General features: G+C 34.1%; 1 protein-coding gene across 2 annotated transcripts in view; it reads left to right on the top strand.

Annotated features, from left to right (window-relative positions):
• LOC6044891 (tyrosine-protein phosphatase non-receptor type 61F) overlaps window positions 1-22,285 on the top strand; it is a 62,609-nt gene that overhangs the window by 11,071 nt on the left and 29,253 nt on the right. For both annotated transcript variants that reach the window (XM_038265949.1, XM_001862296.2), the window contains exons 2-4: window positions 8,843-9,016; window positions 14,101-14,363; window positions 14,428-14,653. In XM_038265949.1, coding sequence (XP_038121877.1) covers window positions 8,843-9,016; window positions 14,101-14,363; window positions 14,428-14,653 — 663 coding nt within the window. The remainder of the gene's footprint in view (window positions 1-8,842; window positions 9,017-14,100; window positions 14,364-14,427; window positions 14,654-22,285) is intronic.

Genomic DNA, 22,285 nt, shown 5'->3' with positions numbered 1-22,285 from the left:
TTTAAGTGACTTTTTTGAAAATAGTCGCAGTTTTTCATTTTTTTAAATTAGTGCACATGTTTGCCCAGTTTTGAAAAAAATATTTTTGAAAAGCTGAGAAAATTCTCTATATTTTGCTTATTCGGACTATGTTGATACGACCTTTAGTTGCTGAGATATTGCAATGCAAAGGTTTAAAAACAGGAAAATTGATGTTTTCTAAGTTTCACCCAAACAACCCACCATTTTCTATCGTCAATATCTCAGCAACTAATGGTCCGATTTTCAATGTTAATATATGAAACAATTGTGAAATTTTCCGATCTTTTCGAAAAAAATATTTTTAAAAATTTTAAATCAAGACAAACATTTTAAAAGGGCGTAATATTGAATGTTTGGCCTTTGTGAAATGTTAGTCTTGATTTGAAAATTCCAAAAATATTTTTTTCGAAGAGATCGGAAAATTTCACAAATGTTTCATATATTAACATTGAAAATCGGACCATTAGTTGCTGAGATATTGACGATAGAAAATGGTGGGTTGTTTGGGTGAAACTTAGAAAACATCAATTTTCCTGTTTTTAAACCTTTGCATTGCAATATCTCAGCAACTAAAGGTCGTATCAACAAAGTCCAAATAAGCAAAATATAGAGAATTTTCTCAGCTTTTCAAAAATATTTTTTCAAAACTGGGCAAACATGTGCACTAATTTAAAAATGAAAACTGCGACTATTTTCAAAAAGTCACTTAAATATGGCTATAACTTGAAAACGGTGCACTTTATCAAAATTTCAGTAAAGTACTTTTTGATTGCAAATTTGATTTTACATCGAAAAATGAAGTTGAAAATTTTACGACCAAAATTTCGATTTTTGAAAAATCAGTATTGATTAAAAATTCATAACTCGGTCAGTGATTTTTGCACAACCTGAAATTTCTGAAAAGTTGGCATTTTATGCCTTCTAAAACATATCAAAAATAAAAAAATTAAAAATAGTGTTTTTTGTAAATCAAGTTTTAGTGATAAAAGTTAAATAAAAAATCACCAAATTTTTTTACCGTGTATTATTTTTTCCAGTGTAGTCCGTATCCATACCTACAACTTTGCCGAAGACACCAAATCGATCAAAAATTCCTTCAAAAGATACAGATTTTTGAATTTTCATACATCATTTTTGTATGGACAGCTGCCGAATTTGTATGGAAAATTATATGGACAAACTAATGATGCAAAATGGCTTCTTTGGGCATACCGAAGGCACCAAAAAAGTTTCAGTCGGATTAAAAAATACAAAAAAAATCGAATGACCGAAATCCTAGAGAACTGCTCAGTACATATTTTGAGCCATAGTGTGTGATGGTGCAAAATTTAATTCAGGAGGAGAAAAAAAAATAAAATTATAGTGTTTTTTTGGAAAAGGTCGAAAATTTAGGCAAAAAATATATAAAAAACACGAAAATAATTTTTTTAAAGATGTACCATTTTCAATGAATATCAACTGAAGAGTTATTTTTTTTTATTAGGGTTTTTCGAGTTTGAAAAATAATTCTAGAAAGAAAAGCCCATCTTAAACAAATATTTTCGAAATGCTATATGTTATATTTTTAGACCGTTTTAAAAGCCATGCTTGATTTAACAAATTGAAATTATTTTTATTGAAAATATCAAAAAAGATTCATTCTTTAGCATTAAAAACCAGATCAATAGTTTCCGAGATATCGTTCGTTGAATTTTACATGCTAATTATGTGATACTTAGAGAAATTCATTTTAGTCAATTCGAATTCTTTGTGAGGCTGTAATTCAGTTACAAATCGCATTTCGAGTTTCCAGAACGAAAATTATATGAATGTTTCTCAGCTTTTCAAAAATATATTCTTCAGATGTGCTTTTTTCAAGAAAACTCAATAATCCTAAAAGAATTCTAAAATTTATACCTAAAAGTAGCTATTACTTACAAAAGGAACATTTGATAAAAAAAAAGTGTACAGCATCTTCTGATTGCATATTCGATTATAATAACATATTTTTAATAATATTTTGTTCAGATTTTTTATATTTTCAAAAAAACGTTCTAGTTTAGGTTTATTACAAAACAGCTGAGCAATTCTCTCAGATTTCGGTCATTCGATTTTTTTTTTGTATTTTTTAATCCGACTGAAACTTTTTTGGTGCCTTCGGTATGCCTAAAGAAGCCATTTTGCATCATTAGTTTGTCCATATAATTTTCCATACAAATTTGGCAGCTGGCCATACAAAAATGATATGTGAAAATTCAAAAATCTGTATCTTTTGAAGGAATTTTTTGATCGATTTGATGTCTTCGGCAAAGTTGTAGGTATGGATACGGACTACACTGAAAAAAATGATGCACGGTAAAAAAAAATTTGGTGATTTTTTATTTAACTTTTTGTCACTAAAATTTGATTTAAAAAAACACTATTTTTAATTTTTTTATTTTTTGATATGTTTTAGAGGACATCAAATGCCAACTTTTCAGAAATTTCCAGGTTGTGCCAAAAATCTTTGAGCGAGTTATGAATTTTTAAATCAATACTATTTTTTCAAAAAATCGAAAAATTGGTCGCAAAAATTTGTCAACTTCATTTTTTGATGTAAAATCAAATTTGCAATCAAAAAGTATTTTAGTAAAATTTTGATAAAGTGCACCGTTTTCAAGTTAAATCCATTTTTAGGTGACTTTTTTGAAAATAGTCGCATTTTTTAAAATTAGTGCACATGTTTGCCCACTTTTGAAAAAAATATTTTTGAAAAGCTGAGAAAATTCTCTATATTTTGCATTTCTGAATTTTGTTGATACGATCCTTTGTTGCTGAGATATTGCCATGCAAAGGTTTAAAAACAGGAAAATTGATGTTTTCTAAGTCCCACCCAAACAACACACCATTTTCTAATGTCGATATCTCAGCAACTAATGGTCCGATTTTCAATGCTAAAATATGAAACATTCGTGAAATTTTCCGATCTTTTCGGAAAAGATATTTAAAAAAAATTTAAACCAAGACTAACATTTCAAAAGGGCCAAACATTCAATATTACGCCCTTTTAAAATGTTAGTCTTGGTTTAAAATTTTTGAAAATATTTTTTTCGAAAAGATAACATCGAAGTAACATCAAAGAACTCTTTTGTTTAATATTTTCTAAAAAAAAAATGTAAAACGCACTCATTTCCGATCAACCTGCGCCGGCAAAGGTCAATGGCCGCCTCTAGAGGGAAAAAGGGGGGCGGGCGGGGAAAAGCGTGCTATTCTATCTATACTTCTCTGCTGACGTACTAAACTCCGAACGTAACGAATAGCGCCACCGACCTCGACTCTTCACACCGGCCGGCCGGTCTTCTTCTGGCAGTCTGCCATGGCTCTCAATGTAGAATCCACTAGCAGCAGCACGAGAGTAGCGTTCGGCTTTGTTTTCTTTTTTGTTTGATGTGTTGTTGTTGTTGTTGCTGTTCTTTTGAAAGCGCCATCATCATCGTTATTCGCTATATCTAGGTTATTGAAACAACAGAACAGGGGCCTGTGTCTGCACTACCAGGTTCTGTTCTACTTATAGTAGACTCTCGGACTCAGACATGCTATCAATTGGAAACAATGCGAGCTGAAGGGACGTGAAGGATGAGTGGCGTTTCGTTCAGTCACTGTAGTGAAATTTCGACGAATTGTCTAGCACAAGTTTCCAAGTACAAGTGATAACTTGAAAGTTTAGAAAGTATGATTCCACCTACGGAGTCGCAACCATCCAGTTCTACTCTGATAATTATGCCACTGTCCTTGGCAATCCAATCCCGCTGTGCAGGCGAGGCGTATTGAAAAGAGAAAGAGGTTTAGACTCTCTGTACAGAAACTTGCAAAGTAGAAACGGGTAAACTTGATAGGTACTACAGAACAAGGTAGGAAGCCGGCATTGATTGGACAATGTAATATAGACTATACGAAAGAACGAGCAGCAGATAGACAGGCCGAAGAGAACGGAATTGGCAAGAACGAAGAAAGCTGAACAAAAGCAACACGGCTTTGCAAATCTGCTTCTGAGGGTCTTGCACAATGAGCTCACTTCTAGAATGACTACCGACTGTGTGTTTTATAACACTCGCTGGAGATAGACAGACGCAAATGGGTTTGGTTATCCCTCAGCACAATGTATTGGAAACACTTAGTATAACTGTGTGTGTGTGTGTGTGTGTGTGTGTGTGTGTGTGTGTGTGTGTGTGTGTGTGTGTGTGTGTGTGTGTGTGTGTGTGTGTGTGTGTGTGTGTGCAACCAACCAAACGGGACCACGCGGCCGCTTCTTACAAATTGAGTTGTTTCCATGTATTTATAGATCTACATTCTATACATGCAAATAACTCGCATAGGCATTTGGAAGGAGTTAGCTCTGCCGAGCTTCGGTGACCCATTTCTACGCTGGCTAGCCGAGCGCGAGGTACCTCAGCTTGAATCGACAAGCCCCGCCTCAATCAATCAATCGGATTCAAACGTTATTTAGAACTTCCGAACCCTTGTTAAATGGACAAAGACCCAGCGCGCGTATATAGTTGGTAGCAACAGTATTCCTAATTCCAGACATAGCTCACCAAGTCGTGATGGCCTAAGGGTTAGCATGTTTGCTTACAAATCTAAAGGGCGGGGGAACGAACCCCGACTGGAGCAACATTTGATTTTTCGTTCATGTTCCTATTTCCTTAACTTTCTCGTTTTGAGCAAATGGGAATCGAACCCAGGACCATTCGATTACAAAGCGAACGCCGTAACCAGTCTGCCGCGGCCGCTCCCTAAAAATGTTTGGGAAATTCGTTCTGCCAAAAACGGGATGGCACTGTTTGAGCCTTTGAAGTTTGAGGTCCAAGAAACATTTAAAAATCTGAAAATTCCTGCGTAAATTTTGATGAAACCTAACTCTCTTCGTTGCATTTGAAATGTCACCAAAGTTGTAACTAAAAATTGATTTCCAAAAAAAAACATTTTTTTTAACATAACATAACATAACATAAAAAAAATAACGAAAAAAATTAATGAAAAAAACTCTTAAATTAATTGGAAAATACAACCTAAAATATAACATGAATGTGAGGAAGGCACCAACTACCTTAAGGTGGATTATGTAACGTTTTTTTTTTTATAATTTAGAAACACAGATCGGAAAACAAGACATGAAACTTAATCAAAATAAATATTTTCTCAAATTATTTTATATTTTGCAAAATGTTGTCAGAAGCATTTTTCCGCTGAAATTAAGTAAAGTTATTCAACTGAATTAATTGATTTTTTTTTATTTTGAAAAACTGAAATTTCAGCAAAAGAAATGTTTGTTTGTTACAAAATAAAAAAATATAAAAAACAAACATGGTAAGTCATGCCTAAAAATTAAGGAAAAAACACATAACTAGAGAAGTTTAGTTCTTCATAAAATATCTGATTTTTGTGATTATTTTTGTCTTTTGAATCGGCCAGAAAAATCGAGGAACAAAAAATTTTGTCATGGAGTTTCTGGATTTTAATGGAAAATGAAGTTTAATCAACTGAAAATAATTTGAAATGCTTAGATTTGAAATGCATTTTTGTTTTTCAACGAAATATATTCGCGTGTTTGGACCTGTTTTGAATTTTTTATTTGTTTTTTTTTGTGATGTTTTTGTGAAATGTTGTAAAAAGCTTTTTCTTTAGAAAACTTAGGATGTTTGAATGATTGCAAAACAATAATTATTATTGGACTTGTGTAGAATGCATTTTATAGCTCTTTTTCATTCAAGTGTTCAAACCATGGCTTACTACTTTTTTTTGGGAGAACTATTCCCTTGACGGAATCGACGTAACGCCCTATAATGTGGCCCCTTAAACCTTGCTGTTTTGCACAGGCTTGTATCGTTCTTTTTGCGACAAGACTCCGCCTTCCGGGTCTTCTAAGTGTGAAGGTGTGGTAAAAATATTTAAGAAACAAAACTCTGCACCGTTGTAACGTCCCGCTACATATTCGCTCGTAGAACGGAAACCAAAACTTCAAATCCGACTGTTGTCAAACGAACGGGGTCACTTTTTAGTTTGACACCCCTTTTACACGGAGTTCACACACACTACCTAACGTTTGTTTTGATAGTGTGCGTGAGCGCCGTGTAAAAAGTGACAGTTCGTCACTTTTTAGTTTGACTTTGACCAACCAACGGGGTACAAACTAAAAAAGTGTTAAACGAAAAAGTGACCAACCACCGGGGGTTGAGTGTATGCGCGTTAGGGTTGCCAGAATATGGGACTTTGTCTCAAACCCTCGTTCCAAAAGCTAAATATTGTTCCTTGAGTTATTTTTGGACTGTGGGCTAAACTCAAAAAAAAAAAATGTATGAAAACCCCGATTTTCTTACGTAGTGCGTACATTCCGGGAATTCCCGGGACAAAAATCCCGGGATTTTCCTTAAATCGGGAATTCCCGAATCCCGGGTTTTTTTTTATATTTTCCCGAAATTGAAAAAAAAAACATTGTTTGGTCTGGAAACTCAGATTTGGTTGTGGAAATAGATGAATGAATACTTAGAATCGAAAAGAATTTTAAAGCATTAGCAATTTTTTATTCGGCACATATCAACATTTATTTGGCTTATAAGGAAAAAACATTTAAAATTTTAATTTACGGATCCGCAGAATGCTTAGCGCTTTAAATATTTTCATTAAATTTTATTTATTTTATAAATTTTTCGTTTAGATTTTAAACTTGAAAAAAATATTTTATTATTTTTCATCAAACATCGACATCTGGAGCAAATTAGGACAATAGTAACGAATTAAGACAGCTGTTTAAGCCAATATTTTTTTGCATAATGTTCTGATATTTTTTTTAAAAAATAAAATAATTAGTACACCGATTTTCTAATTTATTGCTCTAAAATATCCTGAACCTGTTCAGACTGCAGTCTCGATTTCCCTCAGTTGGCGGTAGTGGCTTAAAGATAATTTTTTTTAAACATGAAATTATAAACTTTTCTAGAATTTAACATTGGATGGTATCATTTCATTTGTTTTCGTTTCTTGTTTTTTTTTTACAGTTTCAATGAATTTCTTTAAAAATTAGAAGTCATTTCATATGAAAAATAAATAGTAGTTTATGCAACAAGTTGCAAAAAGAGAATTTTTTCAGCACGAGTTCTACATTTATCCAACAAGGTTCACCGAGTTGGATAAATACGAAGAGTGCTGAAAAAATCAAGTTTTGCAACGAGTTCCATACAATATTTTTTGCAATTCCAAAAAACACACACTGAGTGAAATTTTATGTCAAAGTTTCATGTATTTTGTTAATAAATCGTTTAAATCAAAAAAAAAAATGTTGAAAAGTGTTACTTTTCGAAACAAGTGCTGAAAAGTTCAACTTTTCAGCATTTATTTTGAAAAGTATTGCTATTCGATTCTGTTATTTTTGGTACTGAAAAGTATGCTATTTCGTCGTTCAAGAATGACAGGAAAAGTAAGTAGTTTCACGACGGAATTGCAAAAAGAAATTTTTAAAAAATTTAAGATGATTATTATGAAATAATTTAAATCACATTGGATTAAAAATTATGATTTAATCAAAATCCAAAGCACAACAAAAACAAATTATTTTTTAAACTAACTAAAAATCGCTGTTCTTGTTCAGATTGAAGTATAGATTTTCACCAATTAACAGTATTGAGCTAATTCTGTAATTGTAAGCTTTAAAAACATAACAAATTTAATAAAAACGTAGATTTTATGACTGTTTAAAAACATTCTCTGGAATTCCCGGGATTTCAAAAATATTTTTCCCGTTTCCCGAGAAATTCAAAACCCGGGAAAATTGGACGCCCTATTCTTACAGTTTGGTCTGCAGGGTGCGCTACTTCCATCAAAATATTCCCAGAGATTCTCATTGGAAATTTCATGCTCTACAACTTTGTAGAACATACCATACCACCATTCTGAAAAGTTATTAGCGATTTAAAAAAGTCATGTTTGTATGAAAAAGATGTTTTCACCAACTTAAGGCACAGATGCTTAAAATAACCTTAACAACCGGTGGAGCAGGGGGTAATTTTTTCTGGGCACCCTAATGTGCATAGCATATATGCAAGGACTAATTTGAATTGTATGTGTGGAAGGTTCCTATAAAGTTTGATCCACAAAAAACCTAAAATAAATGCAAATCCATTTTGAAAGCAGACTTGGACTAATTCTCTTTTGCCATCTAAGGGATACTGAACCCAATGACCAACCTCTTCTCTCAGTCGCATTGGCATATAAAGTCTCTATCATCGCGTTTCGTTTGATTTCTCGGTCGACTGGTGGACTAGAATGACTAGAGACTTGAGCAGAGAAGGAGAAGGAATGGAATTGTTGTTTTTGTTGATGTTTGAGGCGCGGGGGTGAGCGCCTTGCATTCACCAGAAATACCTCACCACTACTCATTGTACCGTTCGTTCCGGCAGAGCGATTGACGGATGTTTCTTCGTACAGCGCAGTACACCACGAAAATGAAAACAACATTGATCCAAGAGTTGGTTTAAAAAAATGCGACCACCTCTAAAATAGCACGACGATAACGGAACAACCTTCCCGTGTTTGGGTTTGCACAATATCTACAATGCGAAAACTTGGAATCGATTGACACCCTCCCTCCATTATTGGGGAGTGCAATTTGGCTTAAGCTGTTTGACTTGTTCCATTATTAATGTCGGTGCTGAGCACTTCCTTCTTTCGATTCGCGTTTCGCTTCGATTCACCTGCCTCCTCATACTCAACGGGCCAGACTCTGGTCAGAGTCAACTGACCGGCAAAATGTTTTGATTGTTCCACCAACTGACCTTGTTTCCATTCTGCTTTATTCTTCTTTTCACAGGAAATCCGCGAGAAGAGCGAACAGGAGGCCCGCCAGAAGGACTTTTCCACCGACGAGTCGAGAAAGACGGACAATCGGCGGCTGAACCGGTACCGGGACGTGTCCCCGTACGACCACTCGCGGATTGTGCTCAAGCGGGGCGACACCGACTACATCAATGCCAACCTGGTGAAGGTAAGGAGGTTCGAGACGAAGAAATTTGATCTTCAAAACCGCTGTTGTTTGTTTTTTAAAATTGTAATTGTTATGGATATTTAAGTAAAATAGTCTTTTCAATTTAATGATATCCAATTAAGCTTCAAAGTTTAAAGTGCTACATTCAAAGTTTGAAAAAAATCTAGTATTATGTTTTGTTCAGAAACTCTCGATGAACATTTTGCCACAAAAATCCTAAAAAGATGATTTCTATGAGAGATTCTGAAACAAACACTTTTAAAAATACAATGTTCTATAAACTTTTATACAAAATGATTAGTAAACTTTATTTATGGTTTCGGATTCATAGCTGGGACACTAGAGTAAAAAGGCCAAGTTTGTCCATTTCATTTATTATTTCCAAGGTCCAATCAATGTTTTTTTTTATTTTACTTTGTAACGAAATTCCCCCTTTTTCTCGAGCTTGGGTGTTTAGGTGTTAAAACAGTATAAAAATCAATACATTTCCATGGAAATTTCCATTATTATGAGATGCCACGAAACAAAAAAACGTATCTCAATTGAATAAACCGCAATTTAATGACACATCTTTTGCACTACCGAGTGACACCAATTATTGCGAGTGTTTCTTTGGAACGACGAATCGAATAGTACAACAAATAGTGTTTCATCATTTGGTGTTTCGCAATTAAAATATTTTTTATTGGTTTTCTTACTTCTTCGAAATCGGTATTTTTTTTAATTTTAATTTTTGTATTTTTCAATCAGGCTGAAACTTTTTTGGTGCCTTCGGTATGCCCAAAGAAGCCATTTTGCATCATTAGTTTGTCCATATAATTTTCCATACAAAATTGGCAGCTGTCCATACAAAAATGATATATGAAAATTAAAAAATCTGTATCACTTCAACGAATTTTTTGATCGATTTGGTGTCTTCGGCAAAGTTAAAAATGATACACGGTAAAAAAAATGGTAGTTTTTAATTTCACTTTTTGTCACTAAAACTTGTAAGTAAAGTAAAAGTAAATCTTTCCCAGTTCCTGCGGGGAACACCCTTGAAGAGTATCGGGGCCGGCATTTACAAAGCGGATTCAGTGGCAATTTCATTCTCAACTTAATGTTAACATGTTAAGGTTAATGTTAACATTCCATAGGTCGCCTTCCTAAGGTGTCGTGATACGGTCCAGTTTGTGACGATGCACTACCTTCCCTTTACTAAGCAATCAAATCCAGAAGAGAAATGGTCCGAGCCGGGATTTGAACCCCGATCTACCGCTTACTAGGCGGGAGCGTTACCACTAGGCTTTCTGGGTCGGTCGATAAAACACTAAAACTTAATTTGCTAAAAAACACAATTTTGATTTTTTTTTTCTATTTTCTGATATTTTGTAGGGGACATCAAATGCCAACTTTCAGAAATTTCCAGAACGGGCAAAAAATCGTTGACTGAGTTATAAATTTTTGAATCAACACTGTTTTTTCAAGAAATCGAAATAACGTTCGCAAAAATTTTGATGTAAAATCGAATTTGCAATCAAAAAGTATCTTAAAATGAAATTTTGATTAAGTGCACCGTTTGCAAGTTATAGCGATTTTAAAGTATCTTTTTTGAAAATAGTCGCAGTTATTCATTTTGCCTTCCTCAACATACTGAGGAAAGGCTATAAAATCACTCGAAAATAGTAGTTTATGCAATAAGTTGCAAAAAGAGGATTTTTTCAGCACGAGTCGTACATTTATCCAACGATGTTCACCGAGTTGGATAAATACGAAGAGTGATGAAAAAATCAAGTTTTGCAACGAGTTCCATGCAACATTTTTTGCAATTCCAAAAAACACACATGAGTGAAATTTTAAGTCAAATTAAACAAAATACATGAGTTTTGTCAATAAATCGTTTAAATCAAAAAAATGTTGAAAAGTGTTACTTTTCGAAACAAGTGCTGAAAAGTTCAACTTTTCAGCACCAATTTGAGGCTATTTCGTCGTTCAAGAATGACAGGAAAAGTAAATAGTTTCACGACGGAATTGCAAAAATGAACTTTTTGCAATTCTGTCGTGAAACAACTTACTTTTCCTGTCATTCTTGAACGATGAAATAGCCTACTTTTCTGCACCAAAAATAACAGAATCGAATAGCAACACTTTTCAAAATAAATGCTCAAAAGTTCTACTTTTTAGCACTGAAATGGGTGCTGAAAAGTTGAACTTTTAAGCACTTGTTTCGAAATGTAACACTTTTCAACATTTTTTTGATTCAAACGATTTATTGACAAAATACATGAAAATTTGTCATAAAATTTCAAACAATGGGTGTTTTTGATTTTTTCAGCACTCTTCGTATTTATCCAACTCGGTGAACCTCGTTGGATAAATGTACGACTCGTGCTGAAAAAGTTCTCTTTTTGCAACTTTTTGCATCAACTACTATTTTAATTAGACCTCCTAGACCTATCTTCATTTGTACATACAGCCATTCCACGTCAAACAGGAAGTCTCCAAATCAAAAGTGTTTCGATTTGGCTCAAATTTGGAGTGGGCCCAAATAATTAGACCCGTATGTTTTGTTTGGCGATTACGGTGGTCCTATCCGAAATAGGATGGTGCATAAAATTGCGTTTTTCGTCGATTTTCGCAAAAACCACATTTTTCAATTGATTTCAATTTCCTGTTTCTTTGTCTTTAAGCCGCTGTATTTCAGCAGTCCAATCTTCAGTGTCTCTTTTATAGCAAATTTTCTGAAATTTTCAAAATAAATGTTCTCAGAAATGGTCACTCATGGTCACTATTTTTAAAAATCAGAAAACTTCGAATATTTCACTAAAATCAAACTTTCGGTGGTTATATCTTGAAAACGTAGCCCTTTATAAATAAAAAACTGTAAAGTACTTTTTGCAAATTCAATTTGACATAAAAATATCAGATATTTTTTTTGCATGAAATTTTTATTTTTTCCAAAAATCACTATTTTTTCAAAAAATTATAACTCGGCGGCAGATTTTTTGACCATACTTCTCTCTGGTTCAAAAGTTGCGAATTTTTGTCCCCTAAATCATATCAAAAAATCTGGAAAATCAAAAAATAAATATTATGGGAAATTGAGTTTTTATGAAAAAAAAAAGTTAATCTGAAAATCGGCAATTTTTTTGTACCGTTTTTTTTTCCCCCAATAGTCCTCAACAATCCTTATACTTTGCTGAAGATACTAAATTGATTAGAAAATTCACTCAAAATTTACAGATGTTTGAATATTTACCTTTTTGTATGGACAGCTACCAAAATTGTATGGAGACTTGTATGGGTGAACCAATGACACAAAATAGCTTCTTCGGTCATAGGAAGGCCTCCAAAAAATTGGAGCCAAATCAAAAAATACAAAAAAATTGTCGATATTGGTTGATTTTGTAGAGAATTGCTCAAGTGAAATCAGCTGAAATCAATTTAAAATGCATTCCCTGCGTTTAGAATCATTTTTAGGATGTTTGGGTTTATTCAAACATCTTTTAAATTTTTCTAAAAAAGTTCTAAATTTTCTATGTACAATGCCGCCAATTTTTTTATATATTTTTTAGCTTTCGTCAAATCTTAAATTTTTGGAAACTAATTATTGAAAGACAACTGAACTAGTGTAAAATGCCTTTTTAAACACTTTTTCATTCCAATGATGAGACTTTGCATAGACATAATATCCAGAGCTATGGCTTGTTTTTTTATTTATTTTTATTATTTTTGCGAGGGTGATCTAGCCGCACATCGTTGATGGCGAAACCTCTAAACTGGGCCCTCGTCCTGTCAGTAGTCTTGTCGTACATTACAACTAGAACTAGATCTACCAATGAATTAGTACACTTCGACCAAATAAACACTGATGCTGTATGGATCTGACTCTAGGATAAATGCACAGTTGTGTGTTATTCATAAGTCCAAAATGTTCAATTATTCATATAAGTCCAAATATTCATTTGCGGATAACTACCTAACATGGATTGAATACAAGATTTAAAGTAACCTATCCAAAAGCTACTCTTATCTTAAATCCCCGAAATTTTAATTAATAGCAATAATTCTAGAACGTTTCTTTTAAAACCTGTCTGGCTTCTTTAAAAAAAAAAAAAAAAAAAAAATAGACAGTTTATATTTTACAAGTCGTGACTTGAAAAAGAGACGACCATTTGATCGTCAGAATTCTAGTAGATCCTCGATTCGTAACAATGGTCGATACAATCATAATCCGACAACCGTTAGTTCAACAGATCAACGAATTTAGTCCGATATCATTTCACTATTGATTGATCGAGACTCTATGGAAAGTTTGACAAATCAGGTTTTTATGCTACTTGAATGAAAATCACCGATTCTGAAATTCACTATAACTAATTTTGTCTCTAAATAACTAAATGCAAAATATAAAAAGTTGATATTTATAGTTAAAATCCTAAATTCTACAAAAACTAAATTTTTAAAGACCCGCATCCTTACCTGACACTATCGGAGAACCTCCTTGTCTCGATGACAGCTTACCGGCCATCGATCAAGCCCTGAGACTGCGTCGAATTGGGTTCTCGTAGCATGAAGTGGTGTCCATGTGTAAAAATGGAAGCTTCAGCTGAACACTGAACACTTCGATTTTAATTCCACATCGGATCAAATCATACTCCTTGACTAACAAGCATCAAACCTATGATACTCATTTTGACAAAGCCCAGCGATATCCATAGCTATGGCTTGTTATTTCAATATTATTATTTTTTTTGAGTTGCAGAAAAGTACGGGAATGTAAAAAAGTTACGTTTGCTGGCTGCAGAATTCTACAGAAATTTATCTTATTATCCTACGTTTTCCCTTTTTTCGTGGTTGATGTATCAGTTAAGTTTTAATGTCATTTCCAATGTCGACGTTATTCCACCCAATTCTGTACAGGTTTTTCTCATTTACCTGTATAATTTTGTGAAATTTATCCAAGAGTGACATTTCCGATGTTCCACGAAATGACAAATAAAACATGATAATTCCACTGAAATTTCTGTTTACCTTCCCTCCGTTGAATTCATGGAACACGAAACAACCACTTAATAATAACCACTTTTCCCCCCTCCTCGCAGATGGACCGCGCCGACCGGAAGTACATCCTGTGCCAGGGACCGCTCCCGCTGACGGTCGGCCACTTTTGGCTGATGGTGTGGGAGTACAACTCGCGCGCCATCCTGATGCTGAACAAGCTGATCGAGAAGAAGCAAATCAAGTGCCACCAGTACTGGCCGGAGAAGACGGGCGAGCAGCACCGGCTCGAGCTGCCGGAGGTGCAGCTGGCCGTCGAGTACGTCAACTGCGTCGAGTACAAAAACTTTTGCGAGCGGACGTTCCGGTAGGGAGTTTGGTGTGCGGGTTGAGGTTAAGATTGTCCTTATGATTGGCCGCTTATATTTTAGATTGACCGACCTGGAGTCGAGCAAAACGCGCGAGGTGGTCCAGTTTCACTACACGACGTGGCCTGACTTTGGCATTCCGAGCTCGCCGGTGGCGTTCCTGCAGTTCCTGAAGGAGGTGCGCGAGTCGGGCGCACTCGATCCTGATGTCGGTCCACCGATCATCCACTGCAGCGCGGGCATCGGCCGGTCCGGGACGTTCTGCCTGGTGGATTGCTGTCTGGTGTTGGTAAGTGTGACCTCAACGGTAGAACCATCCGCGTTATGGGTTTTGATAAGCAATGATTTGAAAAATATGACAATAATATGCGAGATTTGAATTTATTATGAATTTTTGTTATTTAATGTTAAAATAATATGAACAAATAATATATGGAGTTAGGAGAATCTTTCGGATTTGGTTCATTTTGTTTCGCTTGAGATGGTTTTTGCATTCCTCACCTTAATGAGGAAAGGCTATAAAATCACTCGAAAAATGTTTTTTTTTTAATCAGACCTCCTAGACTGCCGTTCTATGCATAATTGTCCCATGTCATTTTTTGACGATTTTGACTTTTTAGCATTTGAGCAATTCTCGCTGTAACCGTCCCACTAGATGCACATGTTCTCAAATCGTTACGGCAATGTTCTCATTAGATTCAGCGCACCAAAAAACCATTAAAACAACCTTCGAACCAATGAAAATGTCAGCCGTTAGCCACCTGTAAATAAAAACTTGTATTGAACCATGGATTTTTTTTCGAAAAAATGCCCTAATTTGGAGAAATGATATCTCCCAAAATACATTACCAAACATCAAAAAGTTATATATCGTTGGAAAGGTAATCGCGAGGGCTTTTTATCGCACTTGGAAAAACTTTTCAAAAAATATTTTTTCAAGGATAATTTCAAGGGTTTTTGAGAAACTTACTCTTAATTTTGAATTTTGACCGTGTTCGCAACCACTTATCATTACGCAACCATTTGCATTCGAAAGATTGGAAGATTTTGCATAAAATCAACTTGAGAAAAGTAGTGTAATGAAATAGTTTTCGTATAGTTATTAACGGATGAAAGAAATTGGTAAAATTTCAGTTAAAAATAACCAAAGCTCAGACTTCAGAAATGAGCCTAATTTACAGTCAAAACAAAGCAGGATTGTATTTGAGCCGAATGTACAGTCATATGAGGCAGATCTGGACATATAGGATAAATAGGGACAGTTTTTTCAACTATACTTTAACTCATAAGATCATATTTTTAAATTGTTTTTGTAAAAACATACATAAACAAACAAGTTTCTAAATTAAAAGCTTTTAAGTACTCTGAAAACTAATGTCCTTACTTAGACTCGATTCGCCACATTTCACTGAAGTAATATTTTATGTACAGAATTTGTTTTGGGAAGATCTGCTTTATATTGCAATCATGCACAAAAAAGTGCAATTTTTAAATCAATATTTTTTGATCAAGTTAAAATTTTATGGAGCTGTTGGCAGGCCAAGGATTGATACCTAAGAGCATGCAATGGCACTGACCTTGTTGTGTGCTCTTCGGTTGACGTCCACGTAAGGAACATCCTGGAAGGAGCGTAACTAACTACATCCGTAGTTCTGTTAGATCATCCGAATTATCTTGATCAGAACAGTATAGCTCTGGTTCCTTGCGAGTGTCCTATTTGCTTACCTCCACGTTGGCTTGGTTTTCATGATGACCTAGCTGGTGGCCTGTGGAAACGGATCGTAAACCTTTGACCACCGCGGGTCAGAGTCGAGACGGCTAAAAAAGGGCGCGACAATGTGGGAAAGGGAAGTAATTTGTGATTGTAGACGGTATTGTTTTGATTCGCAGTATGTTGAGTCAACTGCTGTGGATGTACCTGAAACATCGCACAACGGGGTTTCTCTTCTCTTCATTCTCAGCTACCACCTATCTCCTATTTTTATTTTGCTCTTCTGATTCCCAATTCTTCACTGATTCTTCTATTTAATATCCAACATTTGATTTTAATTTTACTAACTTTTGATTCTCTTATCTCTCAAAGCTTTTCCACTCTTTTCTATCAATTGATACTGCTGTAACAAACTTTGTTTTGTTTTTTTTTCCTTAAAAATATACTTTTCCTTAATGATATTACTAGTACAAGTCTATTTATCATTCGCCTAATCTTTTTTGATTTTATTGCGAATTTATTTATTTGAATAATTCTTTATCTGTCCTATAAATTATCATTACTATAATCTAAGCTTGTTTTGTATCTCCATTTATTACCTATTGTCTAATTTTACAGCTACTACATCCAGCTTCTCATTTTTTTTATTCTTTAAAATACAATCATCATTCTCTTACTATTGTATCTTGATTTTATAAATTATATTCTCTTTAACTGTCTATTGTTTTCAATCTTCACCCTTTTTTCAAACAAGTGAGGTTTGAGATCTTACTCAATTTATGGAATGGTTAAATAATTAACACAAATATTACTATTGTACTTTGGAAAACTTTTATAACATGCTTAGGACCAAAATTGTAACAAAACACCGCGACAAAAGAATTAGCAACAGATAAACACGACTCAACACTAGAAAAGATTTCAGAAGAAAACAAAACACAGTAAATAACAATAAGTTTTTGAATTCAAGCTAAAAATAAAAAGTTTTTGCTTTAATGAAAGTTGATAGGCACACTTTAAATGGTTAGGCGCTTATACTTACATCAAACCCTACGTAATGTACCACCCCCGGCCGAGTTAAAATGCGTACCCGAGCAGACGGAAATAACTTGGGTAGGTCAGTTTTTGATATTGTGAGAAGATCGAAATATGTTATTGGGATGATCGGATTAGTTGTTAAAATAACAAAAATCAATAACAAAGATTTGTTCGAAGAATAACTTAAACTGTTATTATGTTGTTATTGCAATAACAAACCAATAACACAGAAGGAATCATGAAGGAATAACAAGATTTGTTATTTTGTGCGGAGAGGTGGAGCAGCATAATAACAAAAAATGTTATTGCACTGGTATGTCTCCATAACAAAAAAAGTTATTGTTTTGGTTTATTTATAATTTGCAAATAAACCTGCAGTTGCCATAACTCCTCTGTACTAGTCAGGGCTGTAGAGTCGGGTACCTCCAAGCGACTTTGAATCCATACTTTGAAGACAACTCCGACACTGGATGCAGGATATGACGTCAACGACGACTTTAGCTCTCCAAAAATACCCGACTTCACAGATTCCGACTCCAAGTAAAAGTTGCTGAAAATTAGATGAATCCGATGCAGTCTCCGAGGTCACACTCCAGCTCGAACTTCAACGTCAGCTCCGACTTCCTGGCTCTGTGAAAATAATAACAGTTTTTGTTATTCACACTTCAAAAATTCTCAATAAATAAATCAATTCCGTTAGCGAATATAACAAAAAAAAAAAAAGAACTCTCAAAAGTTAATTTATCGGATTAATTTTAGCTTGAAACCCCATTTCATGGTGAAATAATGACCCCGATGAAATTGGTCAAAATTATTTCATAGTTCTAGCCAATTTTAGTAAAATCCCTTAGGGGGTATATCAAATAATTAAAAAAATCAACTTTCAAAATTTCAACTTTTTAGAATAATTTTAGCTTAAGGACCCCATTTCATGGCCAAAATAATGACCCCGACGAAATTGGTCAAAATTATCCCATAGTTCTAACCATTTTAAACTAAGTCCTTTAGGGATATATCAAATAATTAAAAAATCAACTTTCAAAATTTCAACTTTTATAATAATTTTAGCTTAAGGACCCCATTTCATGGCCAAAATAATGACCCCGACGAAATTGGTCAAAATTATCCCATAGTTCTAGCCAATTTTAGTAAAATCCCTTAGGGGGTATATCAAATAATTAAAAAAATCAACTTTCAAAATTTCAACTTTTTATAATAATTTTAGCTTAAGGACCCCATTTCATGGCCAAAATAATGACCCTGACGAAATTGGTCAAAATTATCCCATAGTTCTAACCATTTTAAATTAAGTCCTTTAGGGGGTATATCAAATAATTAAAAAAATCAACTTTCAAAATTTCAACTTTTTAGAATAATTTTAGCTTAAGGACCCCATTTCATGGCCAAAATAATGACCCTGACGAAATTGGTAAAAATTATCCCATAGTTCTAACCATTTTAAACTAAGTCCTTTAGGGGGTATATCAAATAATTAAAAAATCAACTTTCAAAATTTCAACTTTTAGAATAATTTTAGCTTAAGGACCCCATTTCATGACCAAAATAATGATCCCGATGAAATTGGTAAAAATTATCCCATAGTTCTAGCCAATTTTAACAAAGTCCCTTAGGGGGTATATCAAATAATTAAAAAAATCAACTTTCAAAATTTCAACTTTTTAGAATAATTTTAGCTTAAGGACCCCATTTCATGGCCAAAATAATGACCCTGACGAAATTGGTAAAAATTATCCCATAGTTCTAACCATTTTAAACTAAGTCCTTTAGGGGGTATATCAAATAATTAAAAAAATCAACTTTCAAAATTTCAACTTTTTAGAATAATTTTAGCTTAAGGACCCCATTTCATGGCCAAAATAATGACCCCGACGAAATTGGTCAAAATTATCCCATAGTTCTAGCCAATTTTAGCAAAGTCCCTTAGGGGGTATATCAAATAATTTAAAAAATCAACTTCCAATATTTCAACTTTTTAGAATAATTTTAGCTTAAGGACCCCATTTCATGGCCAAAATATTGACCCCGACGAAATTAGACAAAATTATCCCAAAGATCTAAACATATTTAACAAAAGAAAAAATAATAACAGATTGTGTTATGGACACTTAGAAACTTTTCCATTTGTGCGATTTGTGGTAATTTTATTTCTAAGTCAGTATACCGAACGAATAACAAATTTTGTTATTAGGAGAGTTTTTGAAATGTATAACATTTCCTCTTATTGGCGTGTTATTAAACATTTTCAATATAATATCACTTCAATACCAAATATTGTTATTTTATCAGAAACTGTTATTAATTTTTCTTCTTGAAGTTGAACTTCAGGTTAAAATAATAACACTGTTTGTTAATTTAACAGGATTTGTTATTGAAATATTATGAATTTTGTTATTACCGTCTGCCCGGGTAACCGGAAAAGAAGGTGTGCATGCCTGGCACGAACACTCAAAGCGTGTTCTAGCGTGCTGCTCGTACTGACTCAGAGCAAGGGTGAGATGTAGGTGTAAGGGCAGTGCGTGTTCGTCGGGAACCTGGTGCATAAGATCGGTCAAGGCCCGTTCTTACACTGAAAATTGCGAATTGCGAAGTTAAAATTTTATGGAGCTGTTGATACCATTAAAACAAGCAAAAAACTCGATTTTCGTCCAAATCGGACTAGGTCCTTTTATTTGACACCACCCCAAAGTTTCACTTTTCTGCAAACAATGTTATATACCTTCATTGACAAACTGCGATATCTCTGAAACCGCACGCCGTTTTTTTCTGTTTTTCAATTAAAACTTTTTTCAATGTATTTATGTTGCACAAATGAAAATTTTAAATTTGGTTTTTATATTGAGAGTAATTAAAATTAAAGTTAAATGAATCCCAATTTTTTTTACATAGAATAGAGAAGAGCGGGGCAAAGGTACGCACCTAGTGACAATCATTCTGTCACCGATGACCATAACATATTTTTGATCCGTTGTATATACCAAATGGTACCCTTATCACTTGCTTTCGTAGTACTAGAATTCACCTCAAATTGCTTTTATGTCGAGAACCAGGCAATTACCCTAAAAAATAAGTGCGTAGCTTTGCCCCGTGTGTGGGGTAAAGGGATTTTTAATTTTTTTTGTTTTAATTTTAGTTATTTTTTCATTCAGTTTTCAATTGGGGGTAGTTTTTAATCTCAAATTAAGGTTAATTTATCGTAAATTGACTGTTTTTATGGTATCAACAGCCCCATAAAATTTTAACTTGATCAAAAAATATTGATTTCAACATTGCACTTTTTTGTGCACGATTGAGGTTATACAAATAAAGCAGATCTTCCCAAAACAAATTCTGTACATAAAATATTACTTCAGTGAAATGTGGCGAATCGAGTCTAAGTAAGGACATTAGTTTTCAGAGTACTTAAAAGCTTTTAATTTAGAAACTTGTTTGTTTATGTATGTTTTTACAAAAACAATTTAAAAATATGATCTTATGAGTGAAAGTATAGTTGAAAAAACCGTCCCTATTCATCCTATATGTCCAGATCTGCCTCATATAACTGTACATTCGGCTCAAATACAATCCTGCTTTGTTTTGGCTGTACATTAGGCTCATTTCTGAAGTCTGAGCTTTGGTTATTTTTAACTGAAATTTTACCAATTTCTTTCATCCGTTAATAACTATACGAAAACTATTTCATTACACTACTTTTCTCAAGTTGATTTTATGCAAAATCTTCCAATCTTTCGAATGCAAATGGTTGCGTAATGATAAGTGGTTGCGAACACGGTCAAAATTCAAAATTAAGAGTAAGTTTCTCAAAAAACCCTTGAAATTATCCTTGAAAAAATATTTTTTGAAAAGTTTTTCCAAGTGCGATAAAAAGCCCTCGCGATTACCTTTCCAACGATATATAACTTTTTGATGTTTGGTAATGTATTTTGGGAGATATCATTTCTCCAAATTAGGGCATTTTTTCGAAAAAAAATCCATGGTTCAATACAAGTTTTTATTTACAGGTGGCTAACGGCTGACATTTTCATTGGTTCGAAGGTTGTTTTAATGGTTTTTTGGTGCGCTGAATCGAATGAGAACATTGCCGTAACGATTTGAGAACATGTGCATCTAGTGGGACGGTTTCAGCGAGAATTGCTCATTTTCAAGTTTAGTTCGACGTGTACTTATTATGGTATTAGGTAAACTCATCAAATTTAGTACTTTGTTAGAAAAACTGTAAAAACAACAACAAGTCTGTTTTTCCCATCGTTACGCTTCCACGCATAATTGTCCCACCAATTATTTTCTATCACGGAATCATTAGTTTTACGAAGCAAAGTGTCTTGTTTACCTAATGTATAGCAAGTGGATTACAAATAAGAGTAATAAACTGCTAACTGGGGCGATAAGGGACATATAGGGTGATAGGGACCCCCGGGACAATTATGCGTAGAAACACTGAATTCGGTCTAAAAATTTCAAACGTGTTTTTCTCAGTTGCATTTCTTTGAACATGTCGACTCAGAATCACCAGCTGAGCAAATGGCTGTGTGTTTGGCTGTATGTAGACATGTGTATCGAATCAATTTCACTGGAATATCTCGTCACTGACTGAGCCGATTTTGACCGTTTTGGCCTCATTCGATTCGTCTTGGGGTCCCTATTGAAATTTATGAGATTTAGTAAAGCACATCAAAATTATACTTAAAAAAGTGCTGCATATAAATTTCACCATTTGCAAAAAAGGGTGTTTTTTTCATGAAAATCTGCCATATCATATATTTTTAGAAAGATTTTAAAATTACCTTTCTTGTAGATTAAAAATTTTGAAGATCTGACTTACCTATCTAAACTTACAAGCAGTTTAAAAAATGTTTACATAACCTCAATATATTTCCCCACAGGTTTTTGCCTTTCTCACTGAGGAAAGGCTATAACCTCAAATGGTCGGGTCTGATCGCCACACAAAGCCGTGTAGAGGGAGGCAATTTTCCTCAAAGGCGGTGTCTGCATAGTCTTGACAAAAAGTCTGTAGGAAGTCTGTTCTTTTTACTCATCACTTATTTTTATTAGCCGGGACCGTGGTGTAGGGGTAAGTGTGATTGCCTCTCACCCAGTCGGCCTGGGTTCGATCCCAGAAGGTCCCGGTGGCAAATTTTGAGACGAGATCCGTCG

The sequence above is a fragment of the Culex quinquefasciatus genome, chromosome 3 (assembly GCF_015732765.1).
Source record: "Culex quinquefasciatus strain JHB chromosome 3, VPISU_Cqui_1.0_pri_paternal, whole genome shotgun sequence".
Taxonomy (NCBI): domain Eukaryota; kingdom Metazoa; phylum Arthropoda; class Insecta; order Diptera; family Culicidae; genus Culex; species Culex quinquefasciatus.
This window is presented reverse-complemented; position numbering and strand designations above follow the sequence as displayed.